This window comes from Gobio gobio, assembly GCF_949357685.1.
Source record: "Gobio gobio genome assembly, chromosome: 2".
Lineage (NCBI taxonomy): Eukaryota > Metazoa > Chordata > Actinopteri > Cypriniformes > Gobionidae > Gobio > Gobio gobio.
Window position 1 is genome coordinate 46976799 of NC_137098.1, and position 19372 is coordinate 46996170.

General features: G+C 36.1%; 1 protein-coding gene across 2 annotated transcripts; it reads left to right on the forward strand.

The window, feature by feature from the left end:
* Nucleotides 1-460: 460 nt before the first annotated feature.
* cars1 (cysteinyl-tRNA synthetase 1) lies at nucleotides 461-19024 on the forward strand. Of its 2 annotated transcripts, XM_079840027.1 has the most exons (23): nucleotides 519-642; nucleotides 1821-2057; nucleotides 2642-2733; nucleotides 3646-3734; nucleotides 4058-4154; nucleotides 4283-4381; nucleotides 7655-7804; nucleotides 8262-8402; nucleotides 9301-9389; nucleotides 9510-9631; nucleotides 9778-9890; nucleotides 10069-10197; nucleotides 11766-11895; nucleotides 12594-12697; nucleotides 14503-14600; nucleotides 14691-14880; nucleotides 15111-15179; nucleotides 15364-15445; nucleotides 15656-15736; nucleotides 15818-15885; nucleotides 17855-17914; nucleotides 18047-18130; nucleotides 18315-19024. In XM_079840027.1, exons 1-23 carry the CDS (start codon nucleotides 621-623, stop codon nucleotides 18441-18443), a joined length of 2475 nt encoding a protein of 824 aa, XP_079696153.1. In that variant the 5' UTR covers nucleotides 519-620; the 3' UTR covers nucleotides 18444-19024. The 2 variants fall into 2 exon arrangements, with proteins under 2 accessions (XP_079696154.1, XP_079696153.1); XM_079840028.1 differs by lacking the exon at nucleotides 1821-2057 and having other exon boundaries at nucleotides 461-642; nucleotides 18315-19016.
* Nucleotides 19025-19372: the final 348 nt, after the last annotated feature.

Below are 19372 nucleotides of genomic sequence, written 5' to 3' on the forward strand. Positions count from 1 at the left end.
GATTCTATTATTTGTGATTTTATACAACTTTTCTGATAGTTCACCCAAAAGGAAAATGCTGTCATAATTTACTCTCCCTCCTGAGGTTATACTTGGATTCCCCCTAGTGGTCTGTGTTTACAAATTTCTCCCCAAAAATAAATACAATTAAAATAAAAACTAATATTACCTTAAGATAATATATAAAACTACAGTCTTTAAAACATGTTTGATATCTATAACAGGCCTATACCTTATTGTGTCCAGCCAAGTAATAGAACAAATATACGGTTAGATTAATGCTTACACTCAATATTTAAAACTGTATTGGAAAATTATGATGTAAGCAATTATCTTGAATTATTTTAATTACTAATAAAGATTTTTAAAAGTAATTATTTTCGACATGAGACTTGGAAGAAACTTTTATTTTGGAACGAAGTGCGCTTTAATATTTGCCCGGAAGTATTATTCTGTAATCGCATAATCGCCGTAGAAGAACATCGGATCTGTATATGATAAGACACGTAACGAGAGCCGTGTAAATGATTTAGATATCCTTGAACCAGCATTGAGTTCGTGCATGTCCTGTGTTTCATTGTGTTTTCCGGACACGTTATTGTTGCATCAGATAGAGGAAAATGGCAAGCACGGGAGATATAGGTAATATTTCTCGATTTACTTATTTCACTTTTCTTGCGATGTAACAGTCATGATGTACGCTCCTGAACATCAATGCGTGTTCGATCTGTTAGGCCTGTTTAAAATGATTCATTAATGCTGGCTCTATTCAAACATGCAGCTCTTACAGGATGTTCCTACTATTTATTCTCCTGATGTAACGTTACTGTTCTTAACATAAACATGTAATTTTATGTGGCAACGTCCCAGAGTCTCTCCTATTGTTGTGTCACTGTCCGTCATATTGTTATTTTAGCGCCGTGTCTGAATATTGCTTTGACAGATAAGCTGAAACCAGACAGCCCAAAGTGTGAAACACTTATGATACATAAGGAGTGAAATGATTTAATATTTAACTAACGTTAGGGGTGGGAAGCGAAGGGAATTTACCTATTCTGGTTAGTTGATGTTTACATAATTATTCTGTTACTGGTCGTAGGTATTTTTGTGAAAGAAATGCAGACTGTTGCAAAATAATGAGATCATTATCAGATTTCATCACAACAGATCAGAATCGGTTTGGAACCATATATGTCAAATTATATTATTTATATAATTTGATAAATAAGAGATTCATAATAATCTATTTCCTTTTTTTGTTCTTTCCCATGTTGCACTCATTTCGCAGAATTTTTTATTATTTTGAATTAGCTTTTATTTTATATTTTTTGTGGTTTTAGTTTTAGTGGTTTTATAATTTGTATTATTATTTAAATATATATTTTTATATTTAAAATATCATGTTTTTCTTTTCAGTTTAGTTTTAGTCATATTAGTACTTTAAATTAAAGTTATTTTATTTGCTATTTGCCATGGTAACATTTCTAATGTTCATTTTACGTTTATCATCTTGTTTTATTTCAATTAACGAAAAGGATATTTAATAGTTTTTCTTTTAGTTAACAATACCAATTTTAATTTCGGTTCATTTCAAAACACTGTCATTGAATTCACCCTCAGTTATGAATTGAATTGGCATAGTTGTGAGTGCATTGATGTCCAATAGTGTGTGATCAGATTACTTCAGTTTATGTTTCAGGGGAGTGAGTTTAGAGAGGATAACTGGTGTCATCACAGTCATTCTCTACGGGCGCCTTGCTCATTTCTAATGTCTGCTCCTCTATGTGTTTATGTGTGTCTATGCCCTTTTGTTTTCCCAGCCTTTGATTATGGCTTCTTACTGCGCATAAGTGAGGATGCTCGCAGGGTTGAGGCTCTGAATGAGTACTTGAGCAGTCGCAGTTACCTGGCTGGCTACGGGCCTTCGCAGGCGGATGCAGAAGCCTTTGCGCTTCTATGTGGGCCCCCACCTGAGCGGCATGTCCACGCCCTGCGCTGGTACAAACACATAGCCTCCCTGAAGCCCCAAGTGAATGACCAGACCTCAGAATGCAGCAGTGAGTAGACAGAACTCCCCCTGTCATAGTCAGGGTGCATGAACGTAGGTTGTAGCCGAATTGTGGTTTCTGCATTTTGTACTTTGAGTTAGTGGTTTCTTTCCGTGCTGAGGACATCTGCAGTATGTGTTGCATGAGTCTGAGGGTGTTTGGTGTGTTAGTATACCTAAGCTGAGGTGTTGACAGGAATCTGACAAGGGATGTACAGTCATAACAAGAAGATTGCTTCTCAAGTTTCTTCTGATCAAGACCGGAATGGGTTGAATTATAGGTGACTCCTCCACATTGAGGTGTTTGTGGTTTTAAACAGCTCTCACTATGCGCAGTGTTCAGTGGCTTTATCTGCACATTTTTTGTTTCACTTTTACTTTGTGTGTGTGCCACCTTTATCTCTCATCATATAAACCTTATCATGTACTTTTGCAGCAGGTGTGCAAAAACAGCTATTTCCCGTAGTGCACCCGTTATCTCGACACAAATGCTGGATAGTTTTGTGATTGGTTACTATAAATGAATCTATAGCTCTGATTCAATTTTGTACTGTCATTTTTTTTTTTTTTTTTAAAGTGTCTCTTGTTTTTCAGCAAAGGGAAAGCGTGTGCAGCCCCCATGGTCTCCCCCGGAAGGAACAGACATTTCAAAGTTGCGTCTTTACAACAGCCTCACACGGACCAAGGTATGAAAGATAAAACAACATGGCTTCATGTGTGGTTGAATTCACAACTTTATACTATACTTTTCCCTTACTATAGTATAGTATTGGTTGCTGAAAGCATAATTAAATTACCATTCAATAAATCAACATACACTACCTTTCAAAAGTTTGGGGTCAATAGTATATTTTTATTTAAGAAATGAATTTGCATATTCAGCAAGGCTGCACTAAAGTGATCAAGTAAAGACATTTACAGATGTTACAAAATATTTCTGTTTTAAATAAATGCTCTTCTTTTGAACTTTCTCTTCATCAGAGAATCTTGAAAAAAATGTGTAACAGTTTCCACAAAAATATTTTCAACATTGAAAATAATATTAAAACATGTTTCTTGAGCGCAAATCAGTATATCAGAATGATTTTTGAAGGATCATGTGACACTGAAGACTATAATAAGTAATGATACTAAAAATGTAGCTTCACCATCTCAGGAAAAAATTACATTTAAAATATATTAACATAGAAAATCTTAAAAAAAAAAAAATCACAATGTTATTGTTTGTACTGTATTTTTGATCAGATAAATTCAGCCTTGGAGAGCATAAGACACTTGTTTCAAGACATTACACAGATTTTATCCCAAATTTGTGAATGCTAGTGTACATGAATGGGTGCATTGCCATTTACATTTTATAAATGACCATGAATTCCAATTTTCCAATTTTGTGAAAATCTGTTTGCATTGTCATTAATAATGAGCAATCGGCTGGTTGCTGGTTGGCAAATCGGCATCTTTGCTGGTTGCAATTGAACAGATACAAATTCTTGTCCGGTCTCTTCTTTGTTTTTATTGTCAAAGGTGTATATTGGAAGCTGCATTATGACAATAAACTTCCAGTTTCGTTCATACCTGTTTTGTTTTATGTCTTATAGGAGGTGTTTGTACCACAGAAGGGCAACAGGGTTTTGTGGTACTGCTGCGGCCCCACGGTGTATGACGCTTCTCACATGGGTCATGCCAGGTGACATATTCCCCATCCATTCATAGATGTGTCTTTGTTTTCGGTGTCCCCCAGCTGTTCAAAATGGCCCAGTAGACACAGAACAACGGTCAATGAAAAGGCTGAAACAGACATTCAGGCATTCAATCTAAGCTAAGGATTTGTTAGTTTGTGCATGTGAGGCTGTAAACCAAATCACAAAGCACTTTGAACTATTGTGTTTGAATATGGTTTGATAAAGACAAAGACAGAGAGAAAATAGAAAGTAAGGCCCACGCAGCATTTTTGATGTACAGTATTAGTTCTCTGTATTTCATGAGGATTCGGTGTTGGTGTTCTTTCAGGTCCTACATATCTTTTGACATTCTCCGGAGAATACTGAAGAATTATTTCAAATATGACGTCTTCTACTGTATGAACATCACCGATATCGACGACAAAGTAAGAGCAGTGCTTGCGGAGTCTGAATGTAAACTTTTGTATTCTTTATAAACTCTAAAAAATAAAAGCTAATGGTCACATGCGACACAGTGTTCTCAAGATATGATCATCAGTGTGACTCATTTTAGATCATCAAAAGAGCCCGACAGAACTACCTGCTGGAGCAGTACAGAGAGAAGAAGCCCGGTGCCTCTCAGATACTGCAGGATGTGTTAGCAGCCCGAACGGTGAGGGAAGAACTACATCACTCATACAGTGAAGTGAACATTTTCTTAAAAGGGGTGTTTTGAACAATATGAGTAGTGTTATTATCTACTCAGACTTGTGGGGTTCATTGCCTGTACGAGTTTTCTTTTCTGTGGAACTCAAAAAGGTTTATTTAGTGTTTGTATGTTTCACCATGATGAAATCAAAATGGACCATACTTCTTATGAAATATTTACCGTTTATTATCCACCTTATTCCTATGCCCCATGGCGCTTTGCACGAATTATGGGTGTAACTTCCGTTATACTGTAAACAATCAATGAAAGGCTCGTTCTATGAACGCAATAATACCTTTTTTTATACTGGGTACATGGAGATTATTATTATTCTACTCACCCTTCAACCATCGAACATTAAAAGGACATTTAAAAGTGTAAAAGCATCAACAAGGTACTTCCAACAGACCATGAATAACCCCAAAAGTGTGATTCTTTCCACAGCAATAATTAAATGATTAAACTGTAGTAATATCTGTTGCCTTAATCAAAAATGTTCATTAACTTCAGCATTGCATGGTACTTTTTTAATGTGATTTCTGTCTTTTTGACAGATAATAAATTGTATTTACATGTAAAAACAAACCTGGAAAAAGAAAAACGAGAGATTCTTTGTGCATTCCAGTGAATTATTAATGGGATGTATCGTGAATTAAATTGGGAGAACAGACCACAAATGTGTAGTATATGTTGTATTTAACAGTTGTACTGTTACAGAGGAATACAAAGGGGGAAAAGAGGAAAATAATGCTGCGAGGAAAAGAGCTCTTGCCATAACATATCATATACTCATAACGTACTTTCAACACAATTTAAAATACCAAGCGTTACGTTATTCTCATGATGTCTTAAAATAATACATGAAGGAAAATTGACTGCTCATTCAGTCAAACTGACGGATAAGCTTTATTTGATGTGCAATCTTATAATTTGAAATGACTAATTTTAGTCTTTTTGAATGGAAATTCCCCAAACTGGAAGTGCCACCCATAATTCAAAACAGCAGTAGGCTCGTCAGGAATAAGGTGGATACATTTTTTTTAAAGTGTCCTCGTAATGTTTAATCAAAAATATTAATGTTCCTTCTCCTTCGCAAATACATTTCTTCTCTGATTATTACAGCAATGAAAAGAAAAAAGGAAAAAACTAAAAACCAGAGGGCCTCAGAAAACTTACAAGGGGGGCCACTTAAAATGATTTAATTCAAATGCTAAAAACACAAATAAACTAAAATATATATATATTTTATGTTGTTGAAATGTTACTCTAGGTTACACCCTATTTTAAGTTGACGTAGCCACATACTTACAGAGTTATGGTTCGGTTTAGTTACTTGTAATTATGCATAATGTACTGTTAATACTATAGTAAGTACATGTAGTAGCATGTAACAACGTCACCCCAAAACAAAGTGCCACCCTACTTTTTTTGCATCAAATTTTTATTGTTATTTTGTCATCTTTTTAACATACAAAATGACAGACAAACAATCAGCCATACAACAATAAGTGGACTTCAAATCAACAGCAACAAAATAAAAATAAAAATTAAATTATAAATAAGTTACATAAGACTGTTCAGTTACACAGAAGGGTGAATGAAAAAAATATATATACACAAAACAAATAAATGAGACCTCAAATGCAGCAAAATATACACAGGAAAACTCATATATTAAAAATTGCGTGAATGTATAGAAATGCCAATACAAACATTTATGGACGTGAGCATATACACAATCTAAATGACTGTATGAGTGGTAAAATCCAGATTGATTACTGCAACCCTTGGTATTTAAACCAGTAATATAACGCTGAAAGAAGTCTACGACAGTTAGAAATGTCACACACTGGTTGCAGCAAGGATGAGACAGGATCTATTGCCAGTAATTTACAGGTTTTATTAACTAAAAAGAACTCTGGAACACAGAACAACTAGCTAAATGCAACGATAACTGATGACAGGACTAAACACGGGCGTAAATACCCAGAGAACTAATCAAAGAACCACGACACAGCTGACGAGACACACCTGAACAGAATTAACAATCAATTAGAAACCATAGTGACAAACAGCCGAGGGAAACTGAGGGTGACAGAACCAATAAACACACTGACAGCAAAACAAGACTGGAAATACAGACATGAACAGGAAAACAGATCTTAAAGCTTTAAACAAGACAAACAAACTCCAACCGTGACAAGAAAACAGCAACCAAGATGTTTTTAATGAAGAACAAAACAAACCAGTATCTGCTTTAATCACAAAATGAATTGTGGTTAGTTATTTTTGATTTATCAACATTCATTGTATCTGTTAATATAAAGTTTGAAATTTAGCATTGTTATAATTACAGAAGAAATACCAAAGGAAATATCTTAGCCAATATAGGGTGCCTTTGAAAATTGTTAAACAATGCGGGCCGTCAAGTCAAAAAGGATGAGAACTACTGCTCTAAATGACACTATTATGAATATGCTTTTCTTCTAATAGTTCAGGTCTGTCTCCAGTTTTCACTAAACTCATTATCAGTCATCATTATCAGTGTGCACTGCCTTATGGTGGCACACACTTTCCAAGTGATCATTAACAAGATAATACAGATTTATACATACTGCTGAAGTACTGGCAGAGCTACTAATAATGAAAATAAATGATTTTGCTTAAGAGGTTTAAGCAGCTCTGAAGACAAAATAAAAACATGACCACATTAAACCTGTAAGCAGCCAAGTCTATTACTTTAAGCAGCTGATGGCTGCTGGAAGGTGCTTGTTAAAGGACGCGCTTGTTTGCATTTTTATTCACTGCAATGTCCACACCAAGTTAATATGCTTACATTGTAGATTTATTTTACTGTGACTGGTCCTCATTTCTAGTAAGCAAGAGCCCAACAAACAGTCAATAAATCCACAGTTCCAAATCCTTCACCAGTACAGATTTCCTCAGCATGGCATATAATAACAGTGTAGCATAGCTTAGCGGTCAAAAACTGTGTGCACCTTCCCTCCAGCAACACATGTCACCTAAAGGAAGGTTCCTACCTATATTCAACCACCAATTACCCAAAAGAGAGACCCCTACTGGACACACACTTACATAAGGTTTAAAATAAAGACAAAATGGCTCTTACAAAACCTTTTAGACAGTTAGTGACTGGCCTTCCCACAAATGTTTTCATAGCTTTCATCTCTTTCCCCATCACTGTGCTTTAATGTCATTTGGTTTTATTGTGTTTAGCCTTTTAAAGCCAAGCTTGCTGAGACGACTGACCCAGATAAGAAGCAGATGCTGGAGAGGTTGGAAGCAGCAGTGGACGCTGCCCTGGGTCCCCTGCAGGTGGCAGTGCAGAGCAACGCTGCGGGCGATTCACTCCAGAATCACGCACAGGTAGATGATAAGGCACAGAGTTTTAAAAACACATATGTGACCTAGGCTGAATCTGAAATCGGCCCCTAAACCCACATTCACTATTCCCTACGTTAGTCCACTATTATAGTTCACTTGAAGGAGTGAATGAAAACGAGTGCGTGAAGTCGGACAGCCGTTGTGTGTACATTGGCTGTACACTCGTTATTGCGGTGCAATGTGGGATTGAATGAGTGCACTCAATAATGTCCACTATGGTTTCGGACACCACTACAAATGGCTGTCTCCTCAAATAATGCCCTATTTGAGGGTATAGGGGGTGATTTCGGATTCAGCCCTAGTTTGATCAGGGCATTCTATTCCAAATTATTTGGCTAATGACATTCTGTGCCACATCTATAAAATGTGTCTTTTCATGGGGTACTGTGAATTTGTAGTGTGATTCTTAAATATTTTTTTTAATGGTTCTCATTTTTAGTTCTTATTGGAGGAGGCCAAGGATCTTTTGTCAGACTGGTTAGACGACCAATTTGGGAGCCAAGTGACCGAAAACTCAATCTTCTCTTTGTTGCCAAAGTACTGGGAGGGAGAGTACCATAAAGACATGGAAGACCTAAATGTGAGTGAACTAGTACTGATGGGAAATTCAATAGCTTTAAAATGACCAAACTATGACATGCATGTTTATTATTCAAAAGTTTGGGGTCAGTAAGATTTTTTTGGTAACACTTTATTTTACAGTGATGTAGTTATATGTTACTACAATTAATTTAGTATTAACTAATAACAGTAAATTATGCTTAATTACAAGTAACTAACCCTAAACCAAACCCTAACTGTAACTCTTAATTAATATTATTCTGTATTTATATGAGTAAGAACAATGTAAATACGTCACAGTGTAAATTAATTTTTGTTTTATGATTTTGAAAGCAGTGTCTTATGCTCACCAAGGCTGCATTTATTTGCTCATAAAAAAAGTAAAAATAGTAATATTTTTTTAACTGTTTTCTGTTTTAATATTTGAAGACGTAATTATTCCTGTGATTGTGAAGCTGAATTTTCAGCATAATTACCGCACAGTCTTCAGTCACATGATCTTGATTTGTTGCTCAAGAAATATTCTTTCTAATAAATTGATGATTTATTATCATCAATGCTAACATTTGTGCTGCTTAATATTTTTGTGGAAACCCAGTACAAATATAGATTGTACTTTTTTTTATTTAAGGTGTCATTGTTACAGTGTAATTATATATTTAAGTACTGAGTAATATTCATTAACAACATGTACTTACTCTAAAGTTTGGGTAGGCTTAGGATATGGTGGAGGGTTAGTTGCATGTAATATGCATAATTTACTGTTATTACTATGTAAGTACATATGTAACAAGGACACTGTAAAATAAAGTGTTACCAAAATATATTGTATGTATAGATTATGATCTTCACACTGATGTGTTAAAACATGTTAAGTCTGAGCAGTGACGACAGCCTGTGGTGTTTTTGATTGACAGGTCCTCCCTGCTGATGTTCTCACACGGGTCAGTGAGTACGTGCCAGAGATTGTGACATTCGTCAAAAGGATTGTGGACAATGGTTACGGGTAAGACTAAAAATCATGCCTTTTTTCTAGATTGTTTGATTATTTAGATTTTGCCCCTTAAAAAAACAATAATTTTCCTCGAATGTCCATGAATTAATTTCTGCTGTCTTTTCTCTCAAGATACGAGTCAAATGGATCAGTATATTTTGACACGGCAAAGTTTGATGCCTGCCCTGCTCATTCTTATGCCAAACTGGTACCAGAGGCTGTTGGTGATCAGAAGGCTCTTCAAGAGGGAGAAGGTACAGGAATAAATTGCAATACGTCCTTGAAATTGATACAGTGAGCCAGAATTGCCTATTGTATAACATTAGGACAGAATTCAATTGCTTGTACTCTGAATACTTTTCATGAGTAAATCCTTTTGTTTTTTGGGGGTTTTTTGCAGGAGACTTGAGTATCTCAGCAGACAGACTTAGTGAAAAGAGATCACAGAATGACTTTGCACTGTGGAAGGCCTCCAAGCCTGGAGAACCATCTTGGGATTCCCCTTGGGGAAAGGTGAGCAAGTACATCAGGCAAACGTGCATGTTACTTTTGTTAAGTTCAGAAAATGAATAGATGATTATGACGACTTGGCAGCTTAGTAGGTTTAACATAATACAAATATTTTGAATGCATCACCCATGTTTCCAAGTTGTGCAGCTGAATATTTGCAATTCTCCTGGTGGTGTTACAGGGGAGACCTGGATGGCATATTGAGTGTTCTGCCATGGCTGGATCCATATTGGGAGAGTCTATGGATATCCACGGAGGAGGTTTTGACTTGCGTTTTCCACATCATGACAATGAGTTGGCACAATCTGAGGTGAGGAAATTACAAGGTGCTCATATAAAAAACTGTCTAATAGCCATTGTTGAAAGCTATTATTAGAATCCATTTTTCAGTACAGATTGTTTAATTCACGTCAGGTTGGAATTACCATAATTGCAAGTTTCTGACAAGTTAAAACCATTCACGTCTTTGTCAGACTTGTAATTAAAATATATTTCTGTTTGATGTGCATGTTATTATTGTCACTGTTAACGGGAGCTCTTTTTTTCTTATTTTGCAAGAGCATATAGAGGGGAAATAATAAGGGGGCGATTAAATATTTTGCTGTCATCAACTACAGACATATAGACTGGCTCCGCCCTCCTACGTACTTCTGCTCAATTTTCATTTTCCTTCAGTACTCCGTCTGGGATTGTGGTATATCCTCTGGTTTTCTCCGGTCAAATTTTAACCGGCCCAATCAGCGAACAGATTGAGTGGCTGAGAACGATGACTTTGATGTCATGCGCTAGTTTGAGATGACATACTGTACGTCAAGACCAAACGTTAGCGATTGGTTATGACAGATCCAGAGTGGCTCTTGGCAGATCCAATAGATTTAAACTTCAACAGAGTACCCGCCTTCAAGGAAGTAAACGCTTGTCAATGGAGAGTGGCCAGACTCTCTGCACAAATTAAATGTACAGAGAAGGACCAGGCTAACAAACATATGGATAATTTTTTTTTTTTCCTTTAGTATTGCCATGTTAACTAGTGGTTTCTAGTAAATAGTGTTAGGGGATAACAGTTTAGGACCCAAGACCAGTTGTGAAGAATGAAGACCAAGAGTCAGGAGTGCAATTAATTAAAGAGAAATTTACTGAAGAATAGATTTCAGTTTCATCAGCAGAAGCCAGGTTCAAGTCTCACAAGGAGTTTGTAGGCCGCGCTCCCTCTACCAGTCTATCCTACATACAATTTCTCAACAGTTTTACTCTTTTCAAGGTCTAGCCACGTCATTACTTCATTACGTTCAGTATCCTAGTAAATTTCCACACATTGTCAGTTAATCAGATTCACGTGTCCATAGATCACTTGTTGACGTCTTCACCCCGGAATTAGGCACATAGTGACCTTCCAGATCTACACAGTCTCTTCAAGGTTGGAGTTGGTTGAGCTCCAGTTCTGACCAAAAAGTTTCCCAAAACATACTGATAACATGTGCTTTCTCTCAGTGAGAGGTACAGGCAATATTTATCTTGATTCTTTAGTGTTTCAGTAAAAGAAAATATAAAATGAATAAAATATAAAATGAAAAACATCCATATTTCATCTCTGGAAGCCGGGCTAAGTGAATAAGCACTGTTACTGCACTCCTGGAATGGGCCAGACCCTCAGTCACTCCTCAGAAACCAAATAATATTGATTATGGCTTTGTTTATGAATTTAATTTGGAAATAAATATGTTGGTAAATTGAGGCGGCAGTAGGTTTCAGAATCCACACCCTTCAATAGTAAATCTGAAGACTGTGTAAAGAGCTTGATCCAGGTCCTGTGTCACACCTTTACATTTTTAAACAGTATGTGTGGATTAAAGTTTTAACATTGTATATTTTTGATAGGCTTACTTTGAGAATGATCACTGGGTACGGTATTTCTTGCACACGGGTCACCTGACCATCGCCGGCTGCAAGATGTCCAAATCTCTGAAGAACTTCATTACTATAAAAGATGCCCTGGCCAAACATACAGGTAATTATGTTACAATTAAAGCTTTATTAGAATTGCTGTGTTCTATATATTTTGACATCTGCATATGGGGCAAAAACTTGATGCCCTCTTTTTTTGGTCTGAATTTATTATGTTGTTTTAAAAATGCAATTGAAATATTTTGAATTTGAATAATCATTTTTTTTTTTTTACATTATTATTTGAAAATAAAAAACACTACGCCTTTAGACCCTCATGACTGTGTGTCAAGGTCATTCAAGCCTCTTTGGAAATATCATACATTTCATCCTCTTAAATGAAATGTACTTTTTTTTTTCAGGTCAAATAGAGTAAGCAAAATTATTCACATTCATTACTCTGATGTTTTTTTTTTTTAAATAATGATCAAGTAAACTCACATATATTCATGGTTTAAGGAAAGTATTTCTGCTAGATGGATGCATCACTTGACATTTTAAGGGTTATATTCTTTCTTTCTTTTTTTTTTTTTGCAATTACATTTTTTTTAACGATGAATGAAACAGCATTAATAAAAAGATTAGTAAGACCTTGGCACATAAAATATTTTTTTGAGATATTTACTTATTTCAAACATCCATATTTTTCATTGACCCATCTGAGTTACTGTGTTGTCTAAACTTTTGTGTTTGTTTATCTGCAAACTACGATAGGAAGTCAAAGTTTTGACATTTGTGCATTTGTACTCTATTTCCTTTTAGCAAGGCAGCTTCGCTTGGCCTTTCTGATGCATTCTTGGAAAGACACATTGGATTACTCCAACAACACAATGGAGTCAGCCATCCAATATGAGAAGTTCATAAATGTGAGTGAGAAATCAAAGAGAGAGTAGGGGGGCAACACCCAAAAATTAATAGTCTATCCAAATATAATATCTGCCTCTTATCAACATACAGAATCCTCATGAGTGCACAATAGGCTTATCTAGATTCCTTCAAGAACCCAGAAGGTCGGAGAATAGCAGGTGTCCTTCAGGGCGCATTAATTCTGTCTTGCGCTTCTTTCCACCTATCAATTACTCTGTCACCAAGGAATATAACATGGGCAGAGCTCCAAATTTGCCTGAAACTCACAGGCGTCCATTAGCATGGGAAGTATGCGTAGGTTATCTTATGAATGACCTACACGCTATATTTTCCTAGACCAGCCTCACCCGAACTTGAGGTTTGAATCTTAATGAGACACACCATATTTTTCCTCTACCCCAGTGCGCCTCCATAGGCTGTACTTGAGTAAAAATGAAGATGGCTTATTAGAAGGTGATGCAATAAAAGTGCAATTCCCTCAAAAGAGTTTGGCTGAAATAATACTGGAGATGAATAGATGTTCTGAGGTCCCAAATTAGAAGTAAAAGCTGTAAATATTCAAACAAAGTAGTTTGTGTCTGTGCAGGGAGAAATGTTACATCATTTGTTAACACAATCACTATTTTAAGAATAGCAATAGCAATAAATAAATTTAAGTGCTTCAAAATTGCCTCAGGAAAGATGTTTATGTATTATGCTAAAAGTGCTTTGCTACCCTTGAAATAATAGGAAACTGGTAGGTTTTTATTTTTATTTTAGGGACTGTGGATTGTCTCAATATGTTAACTCTTAGTATGGTAAAATATTTTTAAATCAATTAAACAAATTAAGGAAAATGATGGATAAATATAGCATTTGTGGCTTGTTGTTTATTACCACTATTATTCAAAGGTTTGTAGTCAGTAAGATTTTGTTAACTCTTAGTATGGTTAAAAAAATAAAATAAAAATAATATATATATATATATATATATATATATATATATATATATATATATGTATATATATACTTTTGTTCAGAAAGGACACAATAAATTGAATATAAGTGACTTACAAAAACATTTACATGATTACTGTTTAAATTAGATTTAGCAAGCAATTCTTTTGAATCCTGAAAAAAATGGATCACAATTTCCACAAAAATATTAAGCAGCCAAACCATTTTCAGCTCTAATAATAAGAATAAATTACATTTTGAAATGTATTGAAATATAATCATGGTATGATCTATCAAATATAACAAAAGTATGGTGTAATTTAAACTCATCTCATAGTTTATAAAAAAAAAAGCTATGATTGTCCAATCGACTTGCATTGTAAGTGCGTAGAATGTGTTAATATTCTATCTGCAATATTCTTTTAAAGGTGCAGTGTGTGAATTTTAGCATCTAGTGGTGAGGTTGTGAATTGCAACCGTACACCGCTCACCCCTCGCTTTCGAAGCACATAGAGAAGCTACGGTGGCCGACACAGGACAAAGATGTCGTCATCCGAGACAGCAGAGAGTAGCTAGCGCTCTGTAGAGCAGTTTGTCCGTTTAGGGCTACTGTAGAAACATGGCGGTGCAAAATGGTGAGACCCGTGGTGTAGATAGAAATGTAGATAGAAATGGCTCGTTCTAAGGTAATAAAAACATAACGTTTTATTATGTGAGGTCTTTGTACACCACTGAAAACATAGTTCTGTATATTATATTGCATTTCAGGCAATAGATCCTCCTAAATATTACACACTGGAATTTTAAAAAGAAAAAGTGCAACATGACTGCTTTTGTGTTCAGCGCCTCTTATTTTATGTTTCCACAGGAGTTCTTCTTAAATGTTAAAGATATTCTGAGGAGCCCTACGGACATCACTGGCCAATTTGAAAAATGGGAAGCTGAGGAGATTGAGCTGAACAAAAGGTGATGCATGCGTTTCTTAATTTTTAACATTGTCTTTCTCCTGGAGGTAAAGTTTTATCACTCATTACAGTTGTGTGTGTGTTTGCGTAGCTTCTATGAAAAAAAAACATCGGTTCACGAGGCGTTGTGTGACAACATAGACACTCGTTCAGCTCTGGAAGAGATGCGGGCTCTTGTCGGTCAGAGTAACACCTACATGGCTGCCAGAAGGAGTGAAAAACTGCTGCCTAACCGCATGCTGCTGGAAAGCATTGCCCTGTACTTGACTGACATGCTTAAGGTAACATTGAAAAATGAGAAAAATCGTAAAACAGAGCTTGACTTTTGACATACTGGAAACCTGGATGCAACAAAGGAACATTTATTCTCTGAAATCTTTACCCAAATTGCTACATTAAACCTTAATGTCTGGTCTTTTCCTGAAATCTGCATGAGCTGAGATGTTGAGACAGAACTGAAACAATGGGTGCTCGGTGAAGTGCTTGCTAAAGCTGTTTTCTGCTTTGACAGACATTTGGAGCACTTGAGGGAACTGAGCCCATTGGCTTCCCTGTTGGTGGAAACGGTCAGAATGCTGATGTAAGCAACACCACTCAGATCATGTTTGATTCAATCAAAGTTTTTCTTTTGAATTAATGTTACAAAGCCAGACTTGTTAAGACAAGTTATTAATGATTCAATCTAATAATGCTTTCTTGTGGATTGTAAAGATAATGACTAATCTGTCATTAAACTTTTCGTAATCTTTTGGATCCTGTTTCAGTTGGAGAGCACAGTCATGCCTTATTTGTCAGTCCTGTCGGATTTCAGGGAAGATGTCAGAAAAATTGCTAGAGAGAAGAAAGGTAAAACTCTCTTGCTGCTTTATAATGTGAATATCTGCTACAGTACAAAGTCTGAAAAAAGTATTAATTTTTTTTATTTAAAAAAAAGATGTTTCTTTTTTTTATGGTTATTGTTGTAGCTCCTAACTCCTGCAGACATTTGCATACAATACAGATTGTACTTTTTATGCAGAAAAGAATATTCATTAGGAAAATTTGTTTGTGTTCCAGTGACAGAATTGCTGAAGCTCTGTGACGAATTGCGTGATGACACTTTACCTGAGCTGGGTGTCCGATTCGAGGATCGGGATGGTAAAGCAAAGAAATATAGATTTGCTTAAACCCTGAATGTCATGGATAATGAACTACTTCTTCTTCTTCTTCTTCTCAAAGGACTCCCCACATCGGTGAAGTTGGTGGACAAAGAAACTCTTCTGAAGGAAAGAGAGGAGAAAAAAAAGGTAATGGCTGAGTCTGTCTATATCCCTGTGTTATATGATCTCTCTACTTGATATTTTCTGTTACAGTGGTGTAGATGTTGTATCCCATTGCACATACAGTACTGCCAGAGATGCACTGGTTTGTACTATTACACCTTATTAAAGGGTAACTAAACCCTAAACCAACTTTTTTTAGTTAATGATCTGTAATACTGGGGCTTTATTAATGCTGTTCATTGATTCGAGTAAATGTTTTGACATTTGAGTATAAAGTGTTTTAATTCTATAAAATATGGTGTAAAACCGCCAAAGTGCTGCCCTCTTAAGGTTGAACGGTGGCTACTGCAGTTGAATTTTCCTATTGGACGTTGTGGTACATCGTGACGTAGGATGGTACTTCCAACGGCTCACTATCCGCGCCCCTGGCACAAGCTCACCACGCCCTCAGAAATGTTTTCCCCAATCACATGATGAGAACGGCTTCACTCCAGTATGAACTCTCATGTTAAATGAGGTAGAAACATTATGAATGAAACTGACTTGACACTTGCTTTAACATTGTAATGAAGAAAATACGGTTAAATAATGCAGTTGTCAGTACACGTCAGGCTTTTCTTGCGATATTATTGCCGCCTGTCATGTGTACAGATAATTTTCATACATGAGAATACGCTTTCAAACCCTGACACGCAAGTGGTTGCCGCGGACGCGGTAACGAACAACAATACTGTAACGTGCTGGCATATATAGTCTAACTTATTTGAGGAAATCTGTTTATAATAGGCTTTTAGGTCTGAACAGCTCTGCTGTTTCACTAGCATCGTCGGCATCGGGAGTTAACGCAGTTTGAGCCAGCGGCTCGCATTGATAAGGCTTTGGGTCTGTGTCTACAGACAATCCACCCTCCTCCAATTCAGGTGAAGGTAGGAGAAATGACCGCTCTGTTGCAAAGCTGGCGTCACTCCAGTCATTCTCCATCTTTGCGACTCGCGAGTCTGACAGCTGTCAATCAACCCGTTAATGTGGGTCTCAGGTGCACACCCTCTGCTCAGCCCCGCCCTCGGTTCGCCCCCTCTGTCTCCGCTGGGCTCTGCCCACTTTTCCAGCATTTTTCAAAATTTGCCAGTGGGTGGAGTTAAGCTCTGAGCAGGGGTTTAGTTACCCTTTAAGTTAAAGATCAAAGATATCTCACCACCAGGGTAAGGTGATGCGTTTCTTCTGTCAATGGAAAAAAGTTTCTTTGAAACTCAGGCATCACAAAAGAAATGATTCAGATGCAAACCAGGTCATGAAAAATGTATTTAGGTCTTTCAAGCTTGTGAGTGTAAATGTCAGCCTTCAGAATGTATTGTAAGGACTCAAGTTGCACCGGTTAATTGTTGGACCTACTTTAAATTACTACTGTGAACCTGGTATGCACGCTTAGAGCTTTGGACACGCTATGGAGATCAGTCATGATCCACCTGAGATGGTCATTGAGAAACAGTGCTTCTAAAAAAAAAAAGTGTATGTGTATACATATACATATAGGCAAGTGCCTATATGTACATGTATACACACACACACACACACACACACACACACACACACACACACACACACACACACACACACACACACACACACACACTACATGGTAAGTTTTTGTTTCTGAAAGAAGACTTGTATAACTGTTTAATATTATATATTTTTTCTGTTTTATATTTATTCCTGTGGTGGCAACGTTTTTAGTCATTCTAATATGCTGATTTGGTGGTCAAGAAACATTTCTTATTATTATCAATTATGTTGAAAACAGTTGTGCTGCTTTATATTTTTGTGGAAACAGACTTTTTTTCAGGATATGTATGTGTATATAATACATTTTGAAATGTTAGATTAAAAGGTGATATTGCTTATTTTGTTAATTTGGTCCATTTATTTGACATGTTATTGTCATCACTATCCTGCATAATACTTAAATATTCCACTCATTGTTTTATGTTTCAAGGTGGAAGATGAAAAGAAAAAGAAAAAAGAGGAGGCTGCCAGGAAGAAACAAGAACAAGAGGTGGTTAGAGCAATCACAGAAACCCCCTAAAAATATGTTTACATTTAAATACATTAAGAGAAGTGCGTTCCTGTTAGTGCGCCATTTTTTTTAATTATCTGTATTATTAATATTTGTATATTTTTGTGATAGATGGCAAAGTTGGCAAAAATGAAGGTTAAACCCAATGAAATGTTCCGTTCAGAGACTGACAAGTACTCCAGCTTTGATGAAACGGTAATGCAAAACATTCAGTCTTCTTTTGTCATTAGATGCACTCTTTTATGTCACACTACTATGTTGGATCTATTTCGAGGTGACTTTTAGTCTATAGGGGATGGATGAGTCTTTATGAATTTTTAATCATTTGGTTACTTCTATACAGAAATGCTAATAGTACGTCTGTTCTTTGTATATACAGGGCTTCCCAATGCATGATGCTGAGGGGAAGGAGCTCAGTAAGGGACTGACCAAAAAGCTTCGCAAGCTTTACGAGACTCAGGAGAAGCTGTATAATGAATACCTCCAGTCGACTCAGAATGGGAGCTGAGAACATGAGGCATTTAGTCTGATGCAACCTGCGATCCGCCCATAGTGTCTGTTATGAACTTGTCTTGTGTTTGTGAAAAGGCAGCAAAACTTAAAGGCCTCATCTGTGAGTTTTGGCTCTTTGGCAAGGTTTGCCAAGTCCTTCTGGTCATGGTTGGAGGATTTTTGTTTTCCTGATGCTCTGCAAACATGACTTTGAGAGGTATTTTATGACTATGATATTAAGATATATACTTTAAATGGTGTGCTTTTTGCACATTTAGAACAAAGATGCAAGTATATCAGAATTTTCTATTGTGGATTTGGTGGTTTATATGAAGTATGCTAGAACTATTTAGCTTGTTAATCTGGAAATGGATCAAACATTTTATGTTTTCATTATGGATTTTTAAAATCTGTCTGGTCACATAGGTGTTTTCTCTGATGATACAGGAATGAAGGGACTTCATGTTTGTAGGTTTACCACAAATTAAAAAACAGACATGCATAGGAGAACCAGTTATTGTTAGTATTTCCATTCTTTATAGGAACATGAAATACCAAAATAATAAAAAGGATTTGCTTATTTGTCTCCAATAACTTATTTCTACATCTTTTTGTTGCCATAAAGACTTCACTAGACTTGTTTATACAGTTGTTGTCTAATACAGTTGTAACAACTACACTTATTTCGTTTACAGTCATAAAACATATGCACAGAGCTGTACATAATCAAACCTAGTGAACTTACCTAGACAATGTTGTAGGCAGCTCTCAAGCCATTACAAACATTTTACATACAACTATTGATCATTATAAAATTACAACATAGCCTACAAAAATAAAAGTTCAGAATAAGGGTAAATTCAGGTATAAAAGCATCAAATGCTGTCCATGCACAAAAAGCCAGTGATTAGTGAAATCTATATTATTTTTTTCAATTCATTTTAG

What these genes read in the sequence shown, in the direction of transcription:
- cars1 (XM_079840027.1), top strand. Translation starts at nt 621, where the DNA reads ATGGCAAGCACGGGAGATATAG. An exon ending in GAAACGGTCAGAATGCTGAT is followed by an intron (nt 15,180 to 15,363) that starts GTAAGCAACACC and finishes ATCCTGTTTCAG; the next exon opens with TTGGAGAGCACAGTCATGCC. An exon ending in GGAAGAAACAAGAACAAGAG is followed by an intron (nt 17,915 to 18,046) that starts GTGGTTAGAGCA and finishes TTTTTGTGATAG; the next exon opens with ATGGCAAAGTTGGCAAAAAT.